Source organism: Setaria italica, chromosome III (genome assembly GCF_000263155.2).
Source record: "Setaria italica strain Yugu1 chromosome III, Setaria_italica_v2.0, whole genome shotgun sequence".
NCBI classification, from domain to species: Eukaryota; Viridiplantae; Streptophyta; class Magnoliopsida; order Poales; family Poaceae; genus Setaria; species Setaria italica.
Window position 1 is genome coordinate 5,898,105 of NC_028452.1, and position 18,322 is coordinate 5,916,426.

An 18,322-nucleotide genomic window follows, 5' to 3' on the forward strand; every position below is an offset into this window, starting at 1 on the left:
TTCAGAAAGAAAACAGCTAGTGAGATTCAATTCTCCACCATATGTACTCATTCATATATACCCATGTCTCCTAGGTTCTGAAGAGATCAAAATATCGTGCGGATAGAATCCACCATCTACTCCAGGCCGAGGTTTGCCGGTTCCGAGTTCTTACTTCCCCCAATTGATACCACAGTCTTAGGCCTACCAAGTTTAAGAAACCAAATATTTACAGTTCTTTGCGAGATGCTTTCCTATCACTATCCCGTACCAACTATGACCATAGATCTACCGCTTTTGCCTTTCCTACGACGAGTACTTTTGTCAGTTACTGCCAAAATTTCAAGGCATGACTGAGATGAAGCTGTACATCAATTCATCTCCCAGCAATGCTCTTCAAGCTGAATGAGATGGAAAAGAAAAAATGCCTGTTGAATTGGTTATCTACAGTCTTGTTGAGCTGTTTCAGAATGCCTTTGGCGTGGATGACATTACAGTACTGTAGTCTTCTGGGGAAGAAGAGAGCACTTCCTTGATGCTGCTAACAAGATTCTTAGTTTCCTGGCCATGTGAAATCGGGTTCCTTGAGTAGGTCTGTGGAAATGTTCACAAGTCCAGTATATCAATGAAAAGTATGTGAGAAGATGTCCTTACATTACGAGCATAAATGCTACATATTTTCCAATTACTTATGCATAAAAGGAGTCAATCTTCTCATTACCTCTGAAGACCACAGGTTATCATCTTTGCTACGGGGAATGATGTGGACATGAGTCTGCAATAAAATCTCTATTAACAAAACTTGGTTGACAGATTCTCAATGTTGTATAGCTAGTAGCTAATAGTACAATATATTTCTTCAAGTCAGATAGTTAAAAATTATGTCACAGGTATGTCATATTACTCACGTGAAAAACAACTTGCCCTGCCTTCTCTCCATTGTTGATTAGCACATTGAATGCATCTAAATAACAAAGGTACTATTAGGGAAAACCAAAGTAGTATGCTCACCTTAAGTAGGTGATAAGAGATGACATAGATAAGTTCTACTAACTGAAGCCCTTATATGATGAGTAAAGAATGAAATATAATTACAGCACACTAGACACATCTATCCATAACTACATAAGCACAAGGTAGGGGGAAACCTATGTTCATCGAAACTTATGACTTGTGAGGCACACATTAATGCAGCATGTAAAAAAGTACTACCTCCATGCTTAAATAAACTAATTTGCTTGTCCTAAGCATCATATATTTAAGATCAGAGAGGAGTATTCAAGAACATATTTAGCGCAAATGTTCACATATTCTGATGTATATAACTTACAAGAGAAAAAGGAACATAAAGAAAAATGCAGTTCTGATAGGATTTTGTTACTATCAACTTGATGGAGTTTAAACAAGCAAAACCTTATTATGTAATAGTCTCTTATCAGGGGTCAGTGTGAATACTAGCTAATTGTCCCAATAATATACAGGCTAAGAGGCCAGTAAAGTTTTGAATTACCTACCACATTGAGTAGCTTTCATTATTGCAGTACCCAGGAGTGGCAGTTTAGAGCAGATAGCTGCTAGTACCTGAATTTAGACAATAAACGATTAATCTACAGAACTACCCAACAATGCTGTGCACCGAACAACATAAGCAGCATATAATTTCATGAATTATAAAATGCAAGATGTGCTATGGAAAATATAGTTTAGCATAAGATAAATTTTAATATGTAGCTGTGACAACTGATAAACAAGAATCGTGGAGCCACAACAAGCACAATATACTGTAGAATTTATTTTATACATAATTTCTAGATATAGAAATGCAAAACAGTATACAACTTATGTTCTTGTTCAGAACGGTCATATGCCAAAAGTAAAAGAAAAGAATTTAGGTGATGTGGTGAAAATATCCAAAGAATGGAGGAATGTGGTGATAATTGACCATGAAGTGTAGAATGCCTATCGAAGCCATTCAGGTGATGACTGAAGAGAGTGGATTGCCCAACAAAGAATTTAGAGTAAAATTTTGAAGAAAAAACTCCACATTAAGTTTACAGTGGAATATAAACAGCAAGTTGTGCCCAAGAAATAGCTTATCCAGTAAACTGCATAAATATGAAGCTTTTCTATGTTTTTGTGATAACCAAAACTTACAGTGGCTGGTGTTGTTTGCAGTGATGGATAATGGCTTTTTGGAATGATCAGAGAATGCCTACAGTGGAAACAGAAAACAAATTATTTTTAATTAAGAGAATACATTGACTTGAGATGATATTTAGGTACAGATGGCAATATGGCAAGGGAGTAGGAGCAGGAGATAAGACCAAAAATAATAATTGAAGGATCAATTAAGAAATTGTTAAGCAGTCAACTCAAATGTGCTACCGCATTGCCACATCAGCACCAGACAACTATGTGGCATGCCCTAGAACAGGAAATAAACGACGTTAGCTAATAGAGTTTGACCAACCAAAAAAATTTTAAGCTGTAAACCACTACTAAATATATTCATGTTTGTAGTCAAGACTGATGTAATACCAATTCCAACTCTAGAGATATACTTCTCCATGCTAGTTAGTTCAAAATGACATGGTTTCTTAAATGCACTATAATAATGTTACAGGTAACATTTCGCAGTACAGCAAAGCCACCAAAGTGAAGACATGTCACCAAAAGTAGAATCGATGTCTATATGCATTGAAATTTCATTACCCAGATAATGAGAAAATATAAAAGTTCAGCTATAAAAAAACTGCAACCAACTACCAAATTTTAAAAGAGTGCCACTGGTAGTTATTGGGAACATATGACATATCTGAGCTGATCGATACCACAGTGCCGTACGATGTCATAGGCAATCATAGGACCACAGCACTCCAACTTCTAGCCTCACCAAAGAAGCAGTTCTACAAGACTAACAATTGCACAGCTTTAAAAAGTACACATACCATCTAGTGCACAAATCAAAGGTCAAACTCAGGGATGAAAAATGCTATTTACATTTCCTTTTAAAAACACCAAATGATGACAACAAACAACAGCAGAGATGTCTAGATCCAATTAGGTGGCATATCCCATTTTCATTGTTTTACATTTTTACAGTTGCAAGTACAGAATAGAATTACTTATGAATGGTAGCTATGATCCATCCAAAGACTCGAATATCAAACATTTAGTCCAGACATGTACCAATTACATTTCCCTTTGCGCTGAGCATTAATTATCTCATTCACTCACCCTAGTGCAGAAACTTGAATATCTGATGGCCTATTGAATGCATAAGAATCTCCAGCAACCAAATAATACTTGGACGTAATAATGTGAACCAAGTGCAACATCTTCAATATCTTGTACTTAAACTTCGACGAGTATCCACATCCAAATACAGCCTATCAGATGAACATGTCTGGATGGTATTGACTCAAACTGAAGTACTAAACTGTGGACAGCCAAAATCTCTTAACGGGGATCATGTACTGCCATACTAGAGTAAATTGCACCCACTGTACAACAACTTGTCAGGTGCGTGCAAATTGGTCCAACAACTTATAAAATACTCAATTTAGTATAATAACTTGATAGGTAGGTGCATATTAGTCGAACAACTTGTAAAATACTCAATTTAGTACAGTAACTTGGCAAATTGGTGCACCTACAATCCAAATGTTATAATGACAACGTATTAAGCAAAGTAGATGGACATGTGAATTTTCTTTCAGTCAAATTCTTAATTTTTATCAATAAAAGTTATTGATCATGACTAAGTTGTTGCTTCTCAACTATGTATATTACTTATTATTATTAGTTAAAATTAAAGAAACTACACCATTGGCATTACGGGAAACTAAAGTCTATAATAGAGACCGTGTGACCTTAGGTTTTTTTTTGCACTTCTACTCATGCATTCAACAAATATATGCAAACATGTTTGTGTGTGTTCTTTTAGCTCATCTTCCCATTCTAAGCAAGTATTCGAGGTTTTAAAAATTATTTATACCAAACTCCTTAAAGGTATTTTATGCATTACATATTATTTTTAGCTGAACAATGCATATAATAAGCATGTAAAAAATAGTGACGATGAACTTATCAATTATTAAATATGGAATTAAATATTTCTCATAAAAATCAAATCAGTATAAAAAATAATTAATATGAAGACATAACATTAATTTTCTAAAAATACTGAAGGTTCTAATCTTGTCCAGGTACATTGCCATTGCGACACGAATATCAATGGTCAAACAATATATGCTCAATAATTTGTTCCGACATGAATATATATACCTGGCATTAGCAAATATGTTGCTCGTTATAACATTTGGACTGCGGATGCACCAATTTGTCATGTTACTAAATTGAACATTTTACAAGTTATTGGTCCAATCTGCACCCACCTATCAAGTTATTGTACTGGACTGATTATTTTACAAGTTGTTGGACCAATCTGCACCCACTTGACAAGTTGTATCGTGGGTGCAATTTACTCGCCATACTATCTAGAGCCAATTGCATAAATAGAAAGATCAAACTACCCTTGGTACCGGGCGAATTATCTCCTCTCGACCTTGAATACATGCAACATACCATAGTTTTCAAAATATTTGCCAATCCACATCGATCCAACATGCAAACAAAGAAACAAAAGCTTGTTGCACACAAATAACAAAAGCTGCACGTGCTGCACTCAAGTAAAATCGAAAGACCATAGGGGGAATTCACATTTCATACATGCCTATATTGTGTCAACTTGAGGGCGAGCAGCGTGCACGACTAACCAAATAACACAACCAAATTAATTAAGCACACTAATGCGAGAATCGAAGTAACGATAGAGCTGAGAAGCGAGAAGCGCGTTAAACCCTTACCCAGTTGTTAGCGGTTTAGCATCCAGGATGCACAAGCACTCATCATCTTCGTACAGCTGCAAAATGCAGCACACAACAAACCGAATCCGTCAATAAACAAGCAATCGGTTCATCAACACGTGACGCACGCAGCCATCGCGAGAGCAAATTTAAAACCCCAACTCCACAAACGGTCTGGGAAAACCAGGACAAGCAGATAACGCCTGGCGTAGCGACGATTGTAACCAGAGCGACTGACCTTGAAGGCTGGTGCGGCGCCCGTGACGATGCTGCAGAACACGCAGTTTCCTCCCCCGGAGGACTGGGCCTCCCCGCTTCCTGCGGCAGCGCAGGGGGACGCAGAGAGCTCCGCCTCCGCCTCCGCCTCGGCCTCGGCCACCGCCGCGGCCGCGGTACCGTGGCGCTCGGCGCTGGCTAGGCGGGTGGTGGCGCGCGGGGCCTCGAGACACGGGCGGAAGTGGGAGAGCAGCACCGCGAGGCGCCGCTCCGGCGCAGGAGTCGACAAGCTCGGCGGCGGCGGCATCTGGGTGAGGTGGCGGCGGTGGCTGGCTGGCGCGCGGGCGCGGCGCGGGGCGGGCTTTGGAGTTCGGGCGCGGTGGCGTGGGAAGGAGAGGAAGAGGACAAATCAAAGGAGTGGGGGGAGCCGGGGAGATGAGATGGTGGTGTGGTCGCTTGCTTGTGTGGTCGCTGCTTTTTATCCGGAGGTGTGGGCTCCGCTGGGGCCTGCTTCACTGTCATGTGGGGGCGAGGTCACCTGGGGACCCACGTAGCAGTAGATGGCGTGAGATGGTTCTGGGCGGCGTGCGGGCCCCCCGTGACAATGTGTCAATGTGCGTGCTGGCGCCTGGCGGGAGGAACAAAACTGTGTGGTGGGCGGCTCACTGACGTGCAGGCCCAGTGTGTGTAGCGGCCCTACCTGTCGGTGCTCGTCAGCTCGATGACGTGGTTTTAGGGCGGATTTTATTAGGTCCACAGACAAGTGGGACTAAGCGTTGTGGAGCCCAGTGTAAGTGGGTTCAAGAGTGGAGAGAGGCGGCTGGGTAGCAGCACCCTGACAGGTGGGGTCCATGTTTGTTGACTACCGTCACTTGGCTTTAGTAAACGCACAGGGGATCTTGAGTCAACCGGGGGTCCACTAACTGCTGACTTGGGTTGCTTTTAGTGTGCCTTCGCTTACACCTTCAGCAAGGAAAAAAAATAATCCAAGATCCAACATTCCTCATTCTCGTTCCATCAAGAGCTTTTTGCATATTTTCTTTTGATAAATCTCTTCAACTTTGACCCAGCTCGATTAGCCAACACCACGTTTTGTGGCTGTCCATATGCATTATGGAGTAGTGGGTGGGTGATTGTAATCTTTGATTGGTAGTACAATTTAGTGAGTGGCAACGTAAATGGAAATATAACCAGATATCAGAGCTTGGGTGATAGTGATCTTTGATTGGAAGTACAAATTAACAATGAATTCTTTCCGATATTTGTATCAAACGAACTCTTCCCGAAGACTTAGATAATTTTTAAGCTTTCAACTCCAATCTAAACTCTCCAAAACTTCGAAACCTTTTATTAAACTTCAAACGGTTACGGGGTTAGAGAAACTCCACGGACTATCCATTTTTTCATGCAACTCCAATCTAAACTCTTCAAAACTTCGAAACATTTTATTGAACTTCAAACGGTTATGGGATTAGAGAAACTCCACGGACTATCCATTTTTTTCTCTCTAACCAAGTTGCTCAAAAAATTTCTTTTATATCAAGTTGTTTATTCTAACATACTATCCATTTCTCACTCTTCAAATCTCAATAGCTAGGTTTCTCTCTAAAAATCTACATTTTCTATCCAATCTAAAGACATCTCTATTTCGCATTACAACATACTCTCCATTTTATAAACGGGACGCACATTTGGCAAGTTAAACTCGCTCGTCAAGTTTAGAGAGTGTGGGAGAGTATTTGGTATGGGATGGCAATGCGGATTTGAAGTTTAGAGAGTGTGGGAGAGTATTTGACATGGGATGGCAACGTGGATATCACCTACTTTCTACTTTGGAGGGTAATTCTGTTGGAGACGCTCTAGTAATCGCACGCTCAGTCAAATCTTCGCGCCCGCGCAGGCGTTCCAACGAGGATGCCGCCGCCGCGGCCCTTCCCCGCCCCCGCGGCGACGGCGCCGCACCCCCGGCCGGCGTGGAACACGAACCGCAACCTGGTGGTGACCCACCCGCTGCTCTCTCTCCTCGAGCGCTGCGCATCCTTCCGCCGCCTCCTCCAGCTCCAGGCTCTGCTCACCGTCACCGGCCTCGCCGCTCACCGCTTCCCGGCCTCCCGCCTCCTCGCCTTCTGCGCGCTCTCCGACCCGCCCCGCATCGCCCACGCCGCCGCCGTCCTCGCCCAATGCGCCGAGGGCCCCAACGCGTACATGCTCGCCACCATGATGCGCGGCTTCCTCCGCGCCGGCCTCCCTGCCCGCGCGCTCGCCCTCTTCCGCCGAGTGATCCGCGACCGCCTCCCCGCCGACGCGCGCACCATCGTCTTCGCCCTCAAAGCAGCAGCTGCCGCCGCCTCCGCCTCGTCCCCCGGCGAAGCCGTCCACTGCGTCGCCCTCAAGCGAGGGTTCGGCCAGAGCATGCTCGTGGGGAACGCGCTGGTGCATTTCTACGCCAGCAGCATGTCATTTCCCGACGCGCAGAAGGTGTTCAACGAAATGCCCGACCGGGACGTTGTCTCGTGGACGACGCTGGTGGACGGATACGCGCGCGGTGGGCTGCCTGACGAGGCGTGGCGGGTGTTCTGCAGGATGGTGGTATCGGAGGGCATGTGGCCGAACGGGGTCACACTGGTCGCCGCAGCCTCGGCTGTTGGGCAGATGGGGCTGCTGGGTCTGGGGAGGACGGTGCATTGTTGCGTTGCTGAGAGTGGTATTGGCACGAGCGTTAACTTGGAGAATGCACTGGTTGATATGTTTGGGAAGTGTGGGTGTTTGGCCTCTGCTAAGGAAGTTTTCGATGGAATGGCAGCCAAGGATGTGTACTCCTGGACGAGCATGGTCAGTGCATATGCTAAGTGTGGTGATTTGGAGAGTGCGGTGCAGCTGTTTGAGGAAATGCCTAGGAGGAACACGGTTTCTTGGACTTGCATGATTGCAGCTTACGCACAGGCAAATCAACCGGGGGAAGCTGTGAGGATGTTCAATGACATGGTTGCAGCAGGAGTGGAGCCGATTGATGCCACTCTCGTGAGTGTTCTGTCGGCATGTGCTCAGTTGGGTTGCTTGGATCTTGGTATTTGGCTGTATGAGACTTACATTGTCACTCATAAGGTTGGGCTTACAGTGAATCTAGGCAATGCATTCATCGATATGTTTGCGAAATGTGGAGATGTGGGTTCTGCATCAAGATTATTTGGCGACATGGAGGAAAGGAATTTAGTAAGTTGGAACTCGGTGATCATGGCCCATGCCTTGCATGGTCAGTCTGAAGAAGTTCTTCATCTCTTTCAGCAGTTCAAAGGAACTGGTATTTTGCCTGATGAGATCACATATATTGGGGTACTTTCTGCGTGTAGTCATGGTGGTTTAGTTTCAGAAGGGAAGCACCATTTCAAAGAAATGAAGGTGGTTTATGGGATTGAACCCAGGGCTGAACATTATGCTTGTATGATTGATCTTCTGGGTAAAGTTGGACTTGTAGAAGAGGCATTTGAAGTTGCAAGAAGTATGCCAATTGGAGCTGATGTGGCTGGTTGGGGCGCTCTTTTAAACGCATGCAGAATGCATAGTAATGTTGAGATTGGTGAATGTGCTGCAGATAAGCTTGCTGAGCTAGATCCTTCAGACAGTGGAATCTATGTACTTATGAGCCAAATATATGCAAGTAAAAGCAAATGGGACCAGGTGAAAATGCTTAGGACAGTGATGAGAGATAGAGGCATAAAGAAGAATCCCGGCTGTAGTTCTATCAAAGTGGATGGGAAGTTTCATGAGTTTTTGGCGGCAGATGTTTCACATGTCCACTCAGAAGATATATATACTGCATTGGAGAATGTTTACATTCATTTAAAAACAGAAGGTTATATTCCTCCTGCTTGATATGTCTGCTGAGTCTTGGCTCCCACGTTCATGCACCTCATAATTGGCTTTGACTGTAGAAAGAAAAAGGAGAAGGTAGCAGCAGACAGGATTTTATATATTTAAAGATCAGCTTACTGATGAACATATTTTCTTTGACATTGTACTGTTTTGTACTTGGTTCATGCATTGTGGCCTGAAAGTTAGATGAGTTCATACTGTTAAAACTTTAAAGATGCCGAGTATACGGGTAGAGAAAGCAGAGTAGTCCATATCTGATGCACAGTCACTGTGACTGTTACACAATAATCCCGATTTCAGTCAGATGTGTGCCATGGAACAGTTTGTGTGCAATGAACTCGATTGAAATCTATCTGTTCTTTCTCATCAACTAACTGTGTAAGTCCTCTTCAGGCTTAGTTATATGTTTTTATCTTTAGATTATTTAATTAATATGTTTTTATCATGTAAATGCTTTAGTTATGTTATATTTTGCCTATAGGTGTGAATGGCATGCTGTGGAGGTTTTAGGTGGAGTGTCTCTCTTGCAGATGTCCTAGTTGCCGCTTCAGCAGAAGGCCTTCCTATATGTCATTCAGGTACGTTGCATCAGAGTTTCTTTTGCTAAATTAATCAGTTAAGTCATAGAAATGGTGGTACCAGATGTCCATTTCTCGAAATTTATCACAATGCTGTGAAATGCCTTAACTGGAAATCTGAAACGCATATTCTAGTTACCACCAGAGCAGGAAAACATGTAGGCGCTTTCATAAAACTACTAGCTCTAGTGGAGTCGTTTAATATCTTCTATACACCCTGGGACATATGAGAAAGTTATATGACATCACCAGTCAACTACTCAATTAGCTCTGATCCTAATCCAAGATATATTCATCTGAACGTTTATGTTTTGTTTCCATCCAATACATGCAACATGGCAAATCTAGAGTCATAGAATTGCAAAACAAACCGAAAATAATCCTTTAGTATCCTAGCCGGGGTATATCTAGAAAACAGAATTTTGTGTTTTGCTTGTGTCACATGTGTTTTGTGTAGACCGTAGAATTGTAGACTCACGGTACTGTGGTGACTGATTGATGCTGACCATGTCTCTAAGCATGTATCAGCGTCAGGCCTTCATCTTCTTTGACCATTAGATGCATGAACAGTGTGTAATCCTATTGCGTTAGTAGTTACTTATGTTAGAGTAAGTTCATTCCAGCCATAAATGCATAACTAATAAGCTGTTCCCTCTCTGGGCAATAGTACCTAAAGTACTATAGATTGTACTACCACTTGAAGGCCTATCCAAATTCATCATAGATGGGCAACTGAGAAACCACCTAACTTTTGGGCCAACCGGCAGCCTAATATGGCAATAAACGCCAACCTAATTGAATGCCACCTTTGCGGTGATTTATACACATCGATCCGGCACACCGTGGCGCAACAGGCCACTGTTGCCATAGTTTTTCGACAGTCCATGGGTGCAATTACATGTCACTGTGGTCAGTTCAACCCGGACATGCTCACTGTTGTCGCTATTTGTCTTCTGTTGTGTAAGGGACCACAAGTCAGGTGAAAATGATGCAGGTTAGGACAAAAAACAAGGGTGTAAGTTTTCAGAAATTCTCGAAAACTTTGTAAGGTGTAGTAGCCAAGTAAAGGCATGGTCTACACCCATGCAAAATTCTAGGTACAAATTTACAGGAACAAACTCAATTCAGAAAAGGTTAAAAAAGACTGCTTGTATTGCAGTTGCACACATTGCCATGCATTTGCAGTGTCATCAGGCAGTAGGAAGATCAGCATGGGGATTGGGGAGGTGCTTGTGCTTCTTCCTGTGCACCTGCTGGCTGTTGTGGTGAGTGGCGCTCTGCAGTAGCTAGCTTTGCACTTGCACCCATGGCCATGATCCTAGGATCCCCCTGATCACCTTTTGTGACCACTCAGGCGCCTGTAGCACTCAGGCGCTTATTCACTCCAGCCAGCGCCTAACCGGCTAACCCCATGTGTTTTGGGAATAGGAGACAAGGGGAAGGGAATAGAATGTACGTACGCGCGTGTTCATTTGCTCGCGACCACGGATCTATCCAGTATGTGCGGCATTCATGCCACGCGCGCGCCCAAATCTACCACCCGGCCGGACCCCAACAATTTTACCCTCTAGCGTGAGAGGGGCTGGCAGTCAAGGCCTTTATGGCCGTGTCGCGGTGGTGGCCGAGGGGATCGGCGAGGAGAGGCCATGGCGATGCCGATGCAACCACCGGCCTTCTTCAATGGGGGTGGAAGCGCAAGGCGTGGAAATTAAAGGACGACACATTCACTGTCTCTGTCTGATTGCCGCCTCAGTTTCATTGAAGCTTGCTGTTGCTGTGTTGCAGACTTCTTGCAGTGCAGCAGCTATAGTGAGTGTACTGACTGACGCATGTAATATGTGTATATCCAATCTCTGGCTAGCTAGCTACTACCACCACATCGATCTGTCGCCATTACTATTAATTAATTGACCGACTGCTCAGCAACATTAATATATATAGTTTTACTTGCAACTGGCCATCTCACCGTTTTATGCTTATAACATGATTAACATGCTGCTTAGCCAGTCATGCCCAGGTTGCCAGGTACTAACCCATGCACCACTACTCAACTAGGGTTTTCCTTTCTACAATCATCTGCTGGCGGTGGCGTGCGCGCGCCTAGTGTAGGAGGCTCAGGGTCTCCAGCGGCTTGACGGCGGCATGGAGCCTCCGATGCGCTGGCGGCTGCGGCATGGCCCCCCGCGGCGTGGTTGGCGCCAGCGGCTGCACGAACTTGCAGTTGGGGCAGGACGGGGAGGACTTGCAGAGCATGACGAGGAGGTGGCAGTTGGCGCACGGCACGGCCACCATGTTGTTGTTGCCGCCGGAGCTCACGGCGCCGGTTGGCCTCTTCGTCGGCTCGGCGTCCTCGTCGGGAGCAGCGACGACGCCAGCGCTGGTGGTGTCATCGATGGTGGCGGCCGTGGAGATGTTGAGGTCGAGGTTCACGCTCTGCTCCCGCGGCCTGACCCAGCTCTTCTTCAGCGTCTTCCTGTTGAGGTAATACATCCGCCCGGACTGCATGCCCAAAAAATTCACAACGTACGAAACTAGCATCAGAAAGCATACAAATATACAAATACAATGATGAGGCAATCATGACAGCATGGTTCTTTCTCATCCATATCCATCCATCCATTGAATTCATTCATCCTTTTGGGCCCTGATCTAGCTCGTGAAGACTTGCGAGTTTCAGAAATAGTAGTGGCAACTGCCACAAGGGCGCGCACGTTACATGCGTTGCCGCTATTGGCCATGTGGGTGCAGTTGCCTAGCTAGCTAGTATTGTGCCCTGCGCTATTTCTGCCAGCTCGACGTCGCGTCGGTTTTTCACGTACACGCCACGTCAGCGGCAGGACACTTCTAGGAATAGGAGTAGTTGTGCACTAGCACTACCAATTATATTGCCTCTGTTGCTGATTAGCTTTGGCCGTCGACACGTGCAGCCGGCATGTTAGATGCACATTACATCTATGCACGTGAGGACACGACGATCAACATGAGTGAGACTATTATTACAGTAGTTCTTATTTATTTCATGGTCATGGTAGTCATGAACTGGATGGAATAACAGAGCTAGCATGGTAGGAGATGCAACTGGAGAAGAAATATGGCTGTCTTAGTAGAGAGGGAGAGTCCTAGCTACTCACTTGGAGGTCGAGGCACTGCTCCCAGTCGAGTGGCAGCGGGTCATTGAGCTGCAGCTCCAGGCTCGCGGGCGGCTGCTGAGGCTCCTCCCAGCCGGCGCCGTCGGCGTAGTGCTTCCTCTTCTTCCTGGAGGTGCCATCGGACTCGGACGATGAGCTCTTGGCGGCTGGAGCGGGGGAGGCGGCGAAGCCCTGCCACGCCGCCGGGGCGAGCGACAGCTCCGGCTGCAGCTCCATCCTCTTCCTCAGGCTCAGGTCGTCGGCCTCCTGCTGATGGTGGAACTTCTTGACCCGGAGGAACTCGGTGGTCATGATCGTGGCTGGCCGATCGATCAACGGCAAGGCTCTATTTATACACGTCTCCAGGAAGAGGAAGGGGAGGGAGTGTGAGCGTGAGAGAGAAGCTGCTGCTGCTGCTGCGTGGTGGTTTTGATTGATGGGGTCATGCTCAGCTGAGGTGAGCTCATGCAGGGGAGGGCGTGGGCACTAAAGAAGGGCGCGCGGGAGGGGGAGGAGGGTTCTTGAATGGCCTTCATCCAACCCAGCCCGCATTAACGTGAGGGCAGGCCGGGCATTGAAGGTGACAAGTAGAGCTAGAGTGACCTTAAATGACGCAAATCTCTCCACCACCTCCCTCCTTCCTCCCCCATTTAATAAGGAGGGCCTTGCCTTGCTCTACATGCCCCGGACTGTACACGTCATAATGCCGCGGCAGCAGCAGCTAGCCCACAGCCCAGGAGAAGCCACCACAAAATCTAGCAGCGTCATGCATATGCATATGGCCTTGCCATTGCTTGCCTTGTAAGAGAAGCCGCTGCATGGCTGGTAGGATTTGAAGGATATCAGCAGCAGCAGCAGGTGCAGCTGCCTGCTGGGCGCAACAGCAGCTGCTGTAACTTGAGGTGATGTTGGTGGTTCGCCTGTTCAGAAGTTTGGCAGGGTGGTGTAAGTGACTGAGCCGGTTCAGCGGTCAGTGTGCAGGGAGTTGAACCGGAGTTAAGGAGGGAGGGTAGCATCAGTAGGGCGGCCGCCTTTGTAGATCGACTGATGATACATAAAAAACAGATCTTCACCTTGATCTCGAACGAATTCAGAGAAAGATACACTTGCATTGGAAAGCACATGTTAATATGTTATGTATCCATCTGGATATGCTTACATCTTACCAACACATAGTGGTAATCGGTCGCCATGCCATTCAGTCCACACAGCACAGAGTGCAACAAACGCAGTGTCTCTGCTGTGAGGCAGCTAGGAAACAACAGTGCACGGAATTTAGTGCAGCTATGCGGCGGCCAGCTCCCGTCCAATGGGGAAACCGAAACCGGTGGTGCACGTCCGGCGGTTGGAGCTAGCGGCCACCTGCAATGCAATGCAATGCTTTCCATCCCTCCTCCCTGCAACAGTGCCTCCTCTACTACAGCAGCGCTGCACAGGCCGGCCGGCCGGGGCGTACTAAGTGATGCCGATGCGTGTGAGCTTGTACAAGATAGGATCGAGTGGATGCAACTAGCTTCTCGGTGGCCGGCCATGGCCATGGCCTGGAGGTGAAGGAAACCCACAAGGCAGGCAGGCAGCGGATGCAGCGGAGGCAGAGAGCTAGCGCGCGCCCTCCGCCGTGTCATATTAAATCTCTCTTGTACCCTCTGACCACCCTCAAACTCGCATACCTACGTCCATTAACTCCGCCGTAATCATGAACTGCTTCTTGTGCTTGTGGGTGCGCATTCATGCCTTCCATTTATTCATCCATCCGCACATATTTCATTTTCGTTCGTCTCATCAAGCAACAAGAAAGCCCCATGCAGTAAATAGGGCGAGGAGGGGAATAAATAGGGGCTTGTTGCTTGTTGGGCCTTCTACTCCTCTTCCTCCTGCACACCAGTGCCAACCGCAGCAATAAATAACGGCGCCTCTCCATGGTTGTTGGGGGCGTGCATGAACACATTCAAGCTCCATCTTTCCCTATTAATTTCCCTTTCTCTTCCTGACGCCGCCCCTCCTCTTCATTTGATTTGACCTTGTCTGTTCTTCCCGCCTGTTCCATGGTAAATACTTTACGTACTTCAGGTTTAGGGTAAGTTAAGTGCCTGTGATTAAACTGTTTTGATCAGAGGGATGCGAGGACCAACTGTTTTGGGTGCCTTGATGGCGTACCCCTGCGGTGGTGCACTTATCGTCTCGCAATCAATTGACATGATTGTTGCATTGTGATTAAGTATCAATGCGCAGCAAATGAGTATTGTTCGTGAGTTGTTGTCCTCTCTGCTGGTCGCTTGCTCAGCTTCTTCTTGGCTTCAATTGCTCTTGTGTTTTTGTTAATGTTAACTGTTGTTGCTTCGTAGAGGCCTTGTGAAACAAATTGATTAGCTTTCCATGGAGCAATGGAGGTACTCGATCACTTCCCCTTGGAGAAGTGTTGGTCCCATTACTTCTATCTAGGCATGCCTTACTTCTAATATCCAGACCTCTGTACCTACCTGCATGTACATTTCCTGCTTTGGAGACCATGCTGAGATTGGCATTCAGTGAGGTGCTGATGTTTATGATTGTTTTGTTATCTCGTCTACGGATAAGAATTAGATACTACACACTATATAACATTATCGTTCCTTGTAGGCAACAAAATAATTGCAGAGTCATCAAAATGGTGGCTTTCTAAATATTACCATGGGTACTAAATTCATGAGGCATATAATAGGATGATGCTAGGCGTAATAAATAACTTTTTTCTGGCATTTCAAAAAATAGAAATCATTCACATGTCTGTCACATCTGCTAGTATGGGTCGGTTGATAAACTCCACTGGAGCATTTTAATGGGAGCAGAGTTTCTGAACCTCTACGCGTAGCATTCACTGGTATATATATTGTCCTTCCCTGCTGAAGATACACCTCCATATTTTATCCATTTATTTCAGGGTATAAATTGTGGATGAACACATAACTTGTCTGCTCTCCTGGTCAAGGGCGTACCCATAAATTCTGTCTGGGCAGCTGGCTTGCTCTGCATCAGTTATTAGCATCTTAACCATGCCTCTGAAGTGGCCATGAGACATGAGCTCTGCAACACATAAACCTCTGAAGGTATGTACAGAGATCATTTAAACGGTTGGCCAATTCAACTTCCTTGACAGTTTTGACATTTAAGGGACTCAACTTTGATTTTTGAAGCAGTTGATCATCAATGGTTAGGATAGAAAAAATAAATAAAAAAAGTTCGTCAAAGTCTTTCCATATTGATCCATTCCCATCAAGTTTCTGAATTGCATTAAAGAAAAGCAGGAATATAAGTTACTGCTATAGTACTTATTAACAAGCAATGAATTTTACAAACTGAATAGTATTATTTCCCTGCTGTCACGTTCTCGTGAGTACCCTTCAGAATTTTAAGTCGTGCTGGAACGTATTATTGTCTCTGTATCCTTCCATGGATGCAAGATCAGGTCCAATTGTTTTCCCATTAGTACATAGTACTACTACATACTGCCTCCAGTGACAAATAAATGTGTTTTGGTTGTCTAAAGTCTACTTTTAAACTTTGATTATAAATTACATTTATATGTAGATTGGCGAAATCCATCGAGCATTTTTGTTTCCTCTGGCCACTCATTCTTGCCCATTTTCATCGAAACTTGCAGGGGTTACATCCTAACCTCAGACCATCTTGCTACAGCCTGCCCCCAGCTGCCAGTGACACTACTACACAACCCATCATACGCCGGAACACAGGAAAGCTTCTCACATCCTTGTCAAGATAGACGGCAACTCCACGACCAGAAACCAAGCTGCTGGCGTCCTTATCACCAGCACAACACAATCTATTCTCCCGGCCGGCGCTTGATTCTTTTTCCCTCATGCAGAGGCCAGGTGATCTGATCCCGATCACATCGCCTAAAGAAGCTCGCGTGTGCGATGAGCCGATGAGTGATGAGGAGTACGAGCGTGTTTGCTGCGCAATTCAAAGAGCCTGCCGATGTTGTTGGAGCACCGGGCCGGGCCGGGCCCCATTCCGGCGGAGGCAATGAATAGGGGTGAATGGACGGACGGGTACTTGGCCTTAAAAGTGACGCCAGCGACCTCGTCGTCGTGTTGACAGGACGCGCGCGCATGTGGCTCCTCTGACAACGAAGCTTCTCTGCCTGCCGTGGATTCAGGGGTGTGTGTCCACTGCCTCCTGTTGCTGTTGTGTTGTGGTGCCACGACGAGTTCTTGATCTGGGACTGCGATCTCATTGCCACAAGATTTGATCGAGAGCTCCTGCTGCTTTTTTCCACTTCCAAGGTATGTGGCATTGATGATTTCAGAACTCACTGTTATGACAAGATAACGAATCTTTTTTTTTTTGGAATAATCATTGTGGAAATTATGATAGCTTATGATGATATAATGTTAAGTTCTTGCTACATTGGTGGAAAACTGAGCATTAGTCCGGTTGGTAAGCCTTATAGCTCTCGAAAAACCAACCGGGACTAACTATTCTGGACTAAAGGTCCCCCATTTACCCGGGACTAAAGACCTCCTTTAGTCCCGGTTCAACCGGCCTGAATTCTTTTCCATATTAATGGAAATTGTTGCTTCACGTGTGCGCGCGCACACACACATATATATGTATGTATACACACACATATACATCCTTAGCGTACACTACTAACACGTATACGCTCGTATTGTATGCATGTTGTATACATATTCATAATATTAATTATAACTATAATATATACAATTCTTAATATATTATACGCATCAAACTAGTATTTATACAATTACTATGTATACAATAATTTGTCCTCTTCATTCTTAGGATCCTCCCATTGTGGTGGTGCTCCGTTCGGCTACTGAATGTCCATCATAATAAAATTCTCCTTTGAGATTTATCACCTCCACCAGAAATCCTATGAGAGCTTCTTGGATTGTCAAAAGCCTCTCCTTATCCATGAGTTCTTCTCTAATCCGCAACATCTGTAATTTGGAAATATGTGAATGTTACATGAACAATTAAATATAAAGAGCTAGAAAATAATTAATTATTAATAGGTTTATTTTACGTACAGTTATATTATCCGATATCACCTTGTCCCTCACAAAATGGTACATGTGCTCATAGACGTAGTATCCATATAAATTATTCCCTAGTATTCATATAAATTATTCCCTTGTTCCTATCTCAAGCACTTTCGTGGGAGAAAAATAAGTTATGAAATATTCGTGTTATAGAATATACAAAATGTGCAAATTTCATATGTACGGGAACGCTGTACTTATATAAGTTTTTCTTTGAATTCACCATGGTGAGTTTTACGGAATCATTTCCATGCGATGCGAATTAAAATAATGAATGATAGAGTGTTAGTTGAAAATTTAGGAAACAAACTTTTGCATAGAGATAAAGGTCCAGAATTATTACAAGTTTAGCATGTCTTGAATGTCTTGGTACTTGACCTTTGGTTTCCTCGACGACTCAAACATAATAATGTTGCTTTTATCAATCATAATTATAAGGAGAATCCAGTGGAAACTGCGTACGTAAATATTCATATTAGAACTAACTAACATTAATTAGGTAAGGTAAAGGAAAATGAAAATAGACGGTACCCACACTTACTTAAAGTTGTATGGCAGTAGTATGTATTGCTTGTAATTTTGTTGCTCCAAGAATTTGTATATTGCATCTAATGTAG

General features: G+C 44.9%; 3 protein-coding genes and 1 long non-coding RNA gene across 4 annotated transcripts; 2 read left to right on the plus strand and 2 right to left on the minus strand.

Annotated features, from left to right (window-relative positions):
- On the minus strand, positions 1-5,507 carry LOC101756723 (adenylylsulfatase HINT3). The gene is made up of 7 exons (XM_004960680.4): positions 5,086-5,507; positions 4,848-4,903; positions 2,134-2,191; positions 1,494-1,560; positions 888-943; positions 701-754; positions 1-573 (listed from the first exon to the last, which is right to left on the minus strand). The coding sequence occupies exons 1-7, from the start codon at positions 5,368-5,370 to the stop codon at positions 445-447; spliced, it is 705 nt and encodes a 234-aa protein (XP_004960737.1). The 5' UTR covers positions 5,371-5,507; the 3' UTR covers positions 1-444.
- A 126-nt stretch (positions 5,508-5,633) lies between these two features.
- Positions 5,634-8,936, plus strand: LOC101777420 (pentatricopeptide repeat-containing protein At2g22410, mitochondrial). Its single transcript, XM_004963438.3, has 2 exons — positions 5,634-5,711; positions 7,092-8,936. Exons 1-2 carry the CDS (start codon positions 5,634-5,636, stop codon positions 8,934-8,936), a joined length of 1,923 nt encoding a protein of 640 aa, XP_004963495.3.
- Positions 8,937-11,242: 2,306 nt separating this feature from the next.
- On the minus strand, positions 11,243-13,217 carry LOC101757141 (transcriptional coactivator YAP1). The gene is made up of 2 exons (XM_004960681.3): positions 12,646-13,217; positions 11,243-12,013 (listed from the first exon to the last, which is right to left on the minus strand). The coding sequence occupies exons 1-2, from the start codon at positions 12,952-12,954 to the stop codon at positions 11,615-11,617; spliced, it is 708 nt and encodes a 235-aa protein (XP_004960738.1). The 5' UTR covers positions 12,955-13,217; the 3' UTR covers positions 11,243-11,614.
- A 2,346-nt stretch (positions 13,218-15,563) lies between these two features.
- LOC111256826 lies at positions 15,564-17,671 on the plus strand. Its single transcript, XR_002677113.1, has 3 exons — positions 15,564-15,728; positions 16,283-16,925; positions 17,446-17,671. It is a non-coding gene; the product is annotated as an uncharacterized LOC111256826 (long non-coding RNA).
- The last annotated feature ends 651 nt before the right edge of the window (positions 17,672-18,322 follow it).

Coding starts and splice junctions, on each gene's coding strand:
- LOC101777420 (XM_004963438.3), top strand. CDS start 5,634: ATGGTTCTGGGCGGCGTGCGGGCCCCCCGTGACAATGTGTCAATGTGC. Junction 5,712..7,091: donor CTGGCGGGAGGAACAAAACT/GTGTGGTGGGCG, acceptor TCTCTCCTCGAG/CGCTGCGCATCCTTCCGCCG.
- LOC101757141 (XM_004960681.3), bottom strand. CDS start 12,954: ATGACCACCGAGTTCCTCCGGGTCAAGAAGTTCCACCATCAGCAGGAG. Junction 12,014..12,645: donor AGCAGTGCCTCGACCTCCAA/GTGAGTAGCTAG, acceptor TTGGGCATGCAG/TCCGGGCGGATGTATTACCT.
- LOC101756723 (XM_004960680.4), bottom strand. CDS start 5,370: ATGCCGCCGCCGCCGAGCTTGTCGACTCCTGCGCCGGAGCGGCGCCTC. Junction 944..1,493: donor AATGAAAGCTACTCAATGTG/GTAGGTAATTCA, acceptor TTTGTTATTTAG/ATGCATTCAATGTGCTAATC. Junction 755..887: donor CAGGGCAAGTTGTTTTTCAC/GTGAGTAATATG, acceptor ATTTTATTGCAG/ACTCATGTCCACATCATTCC.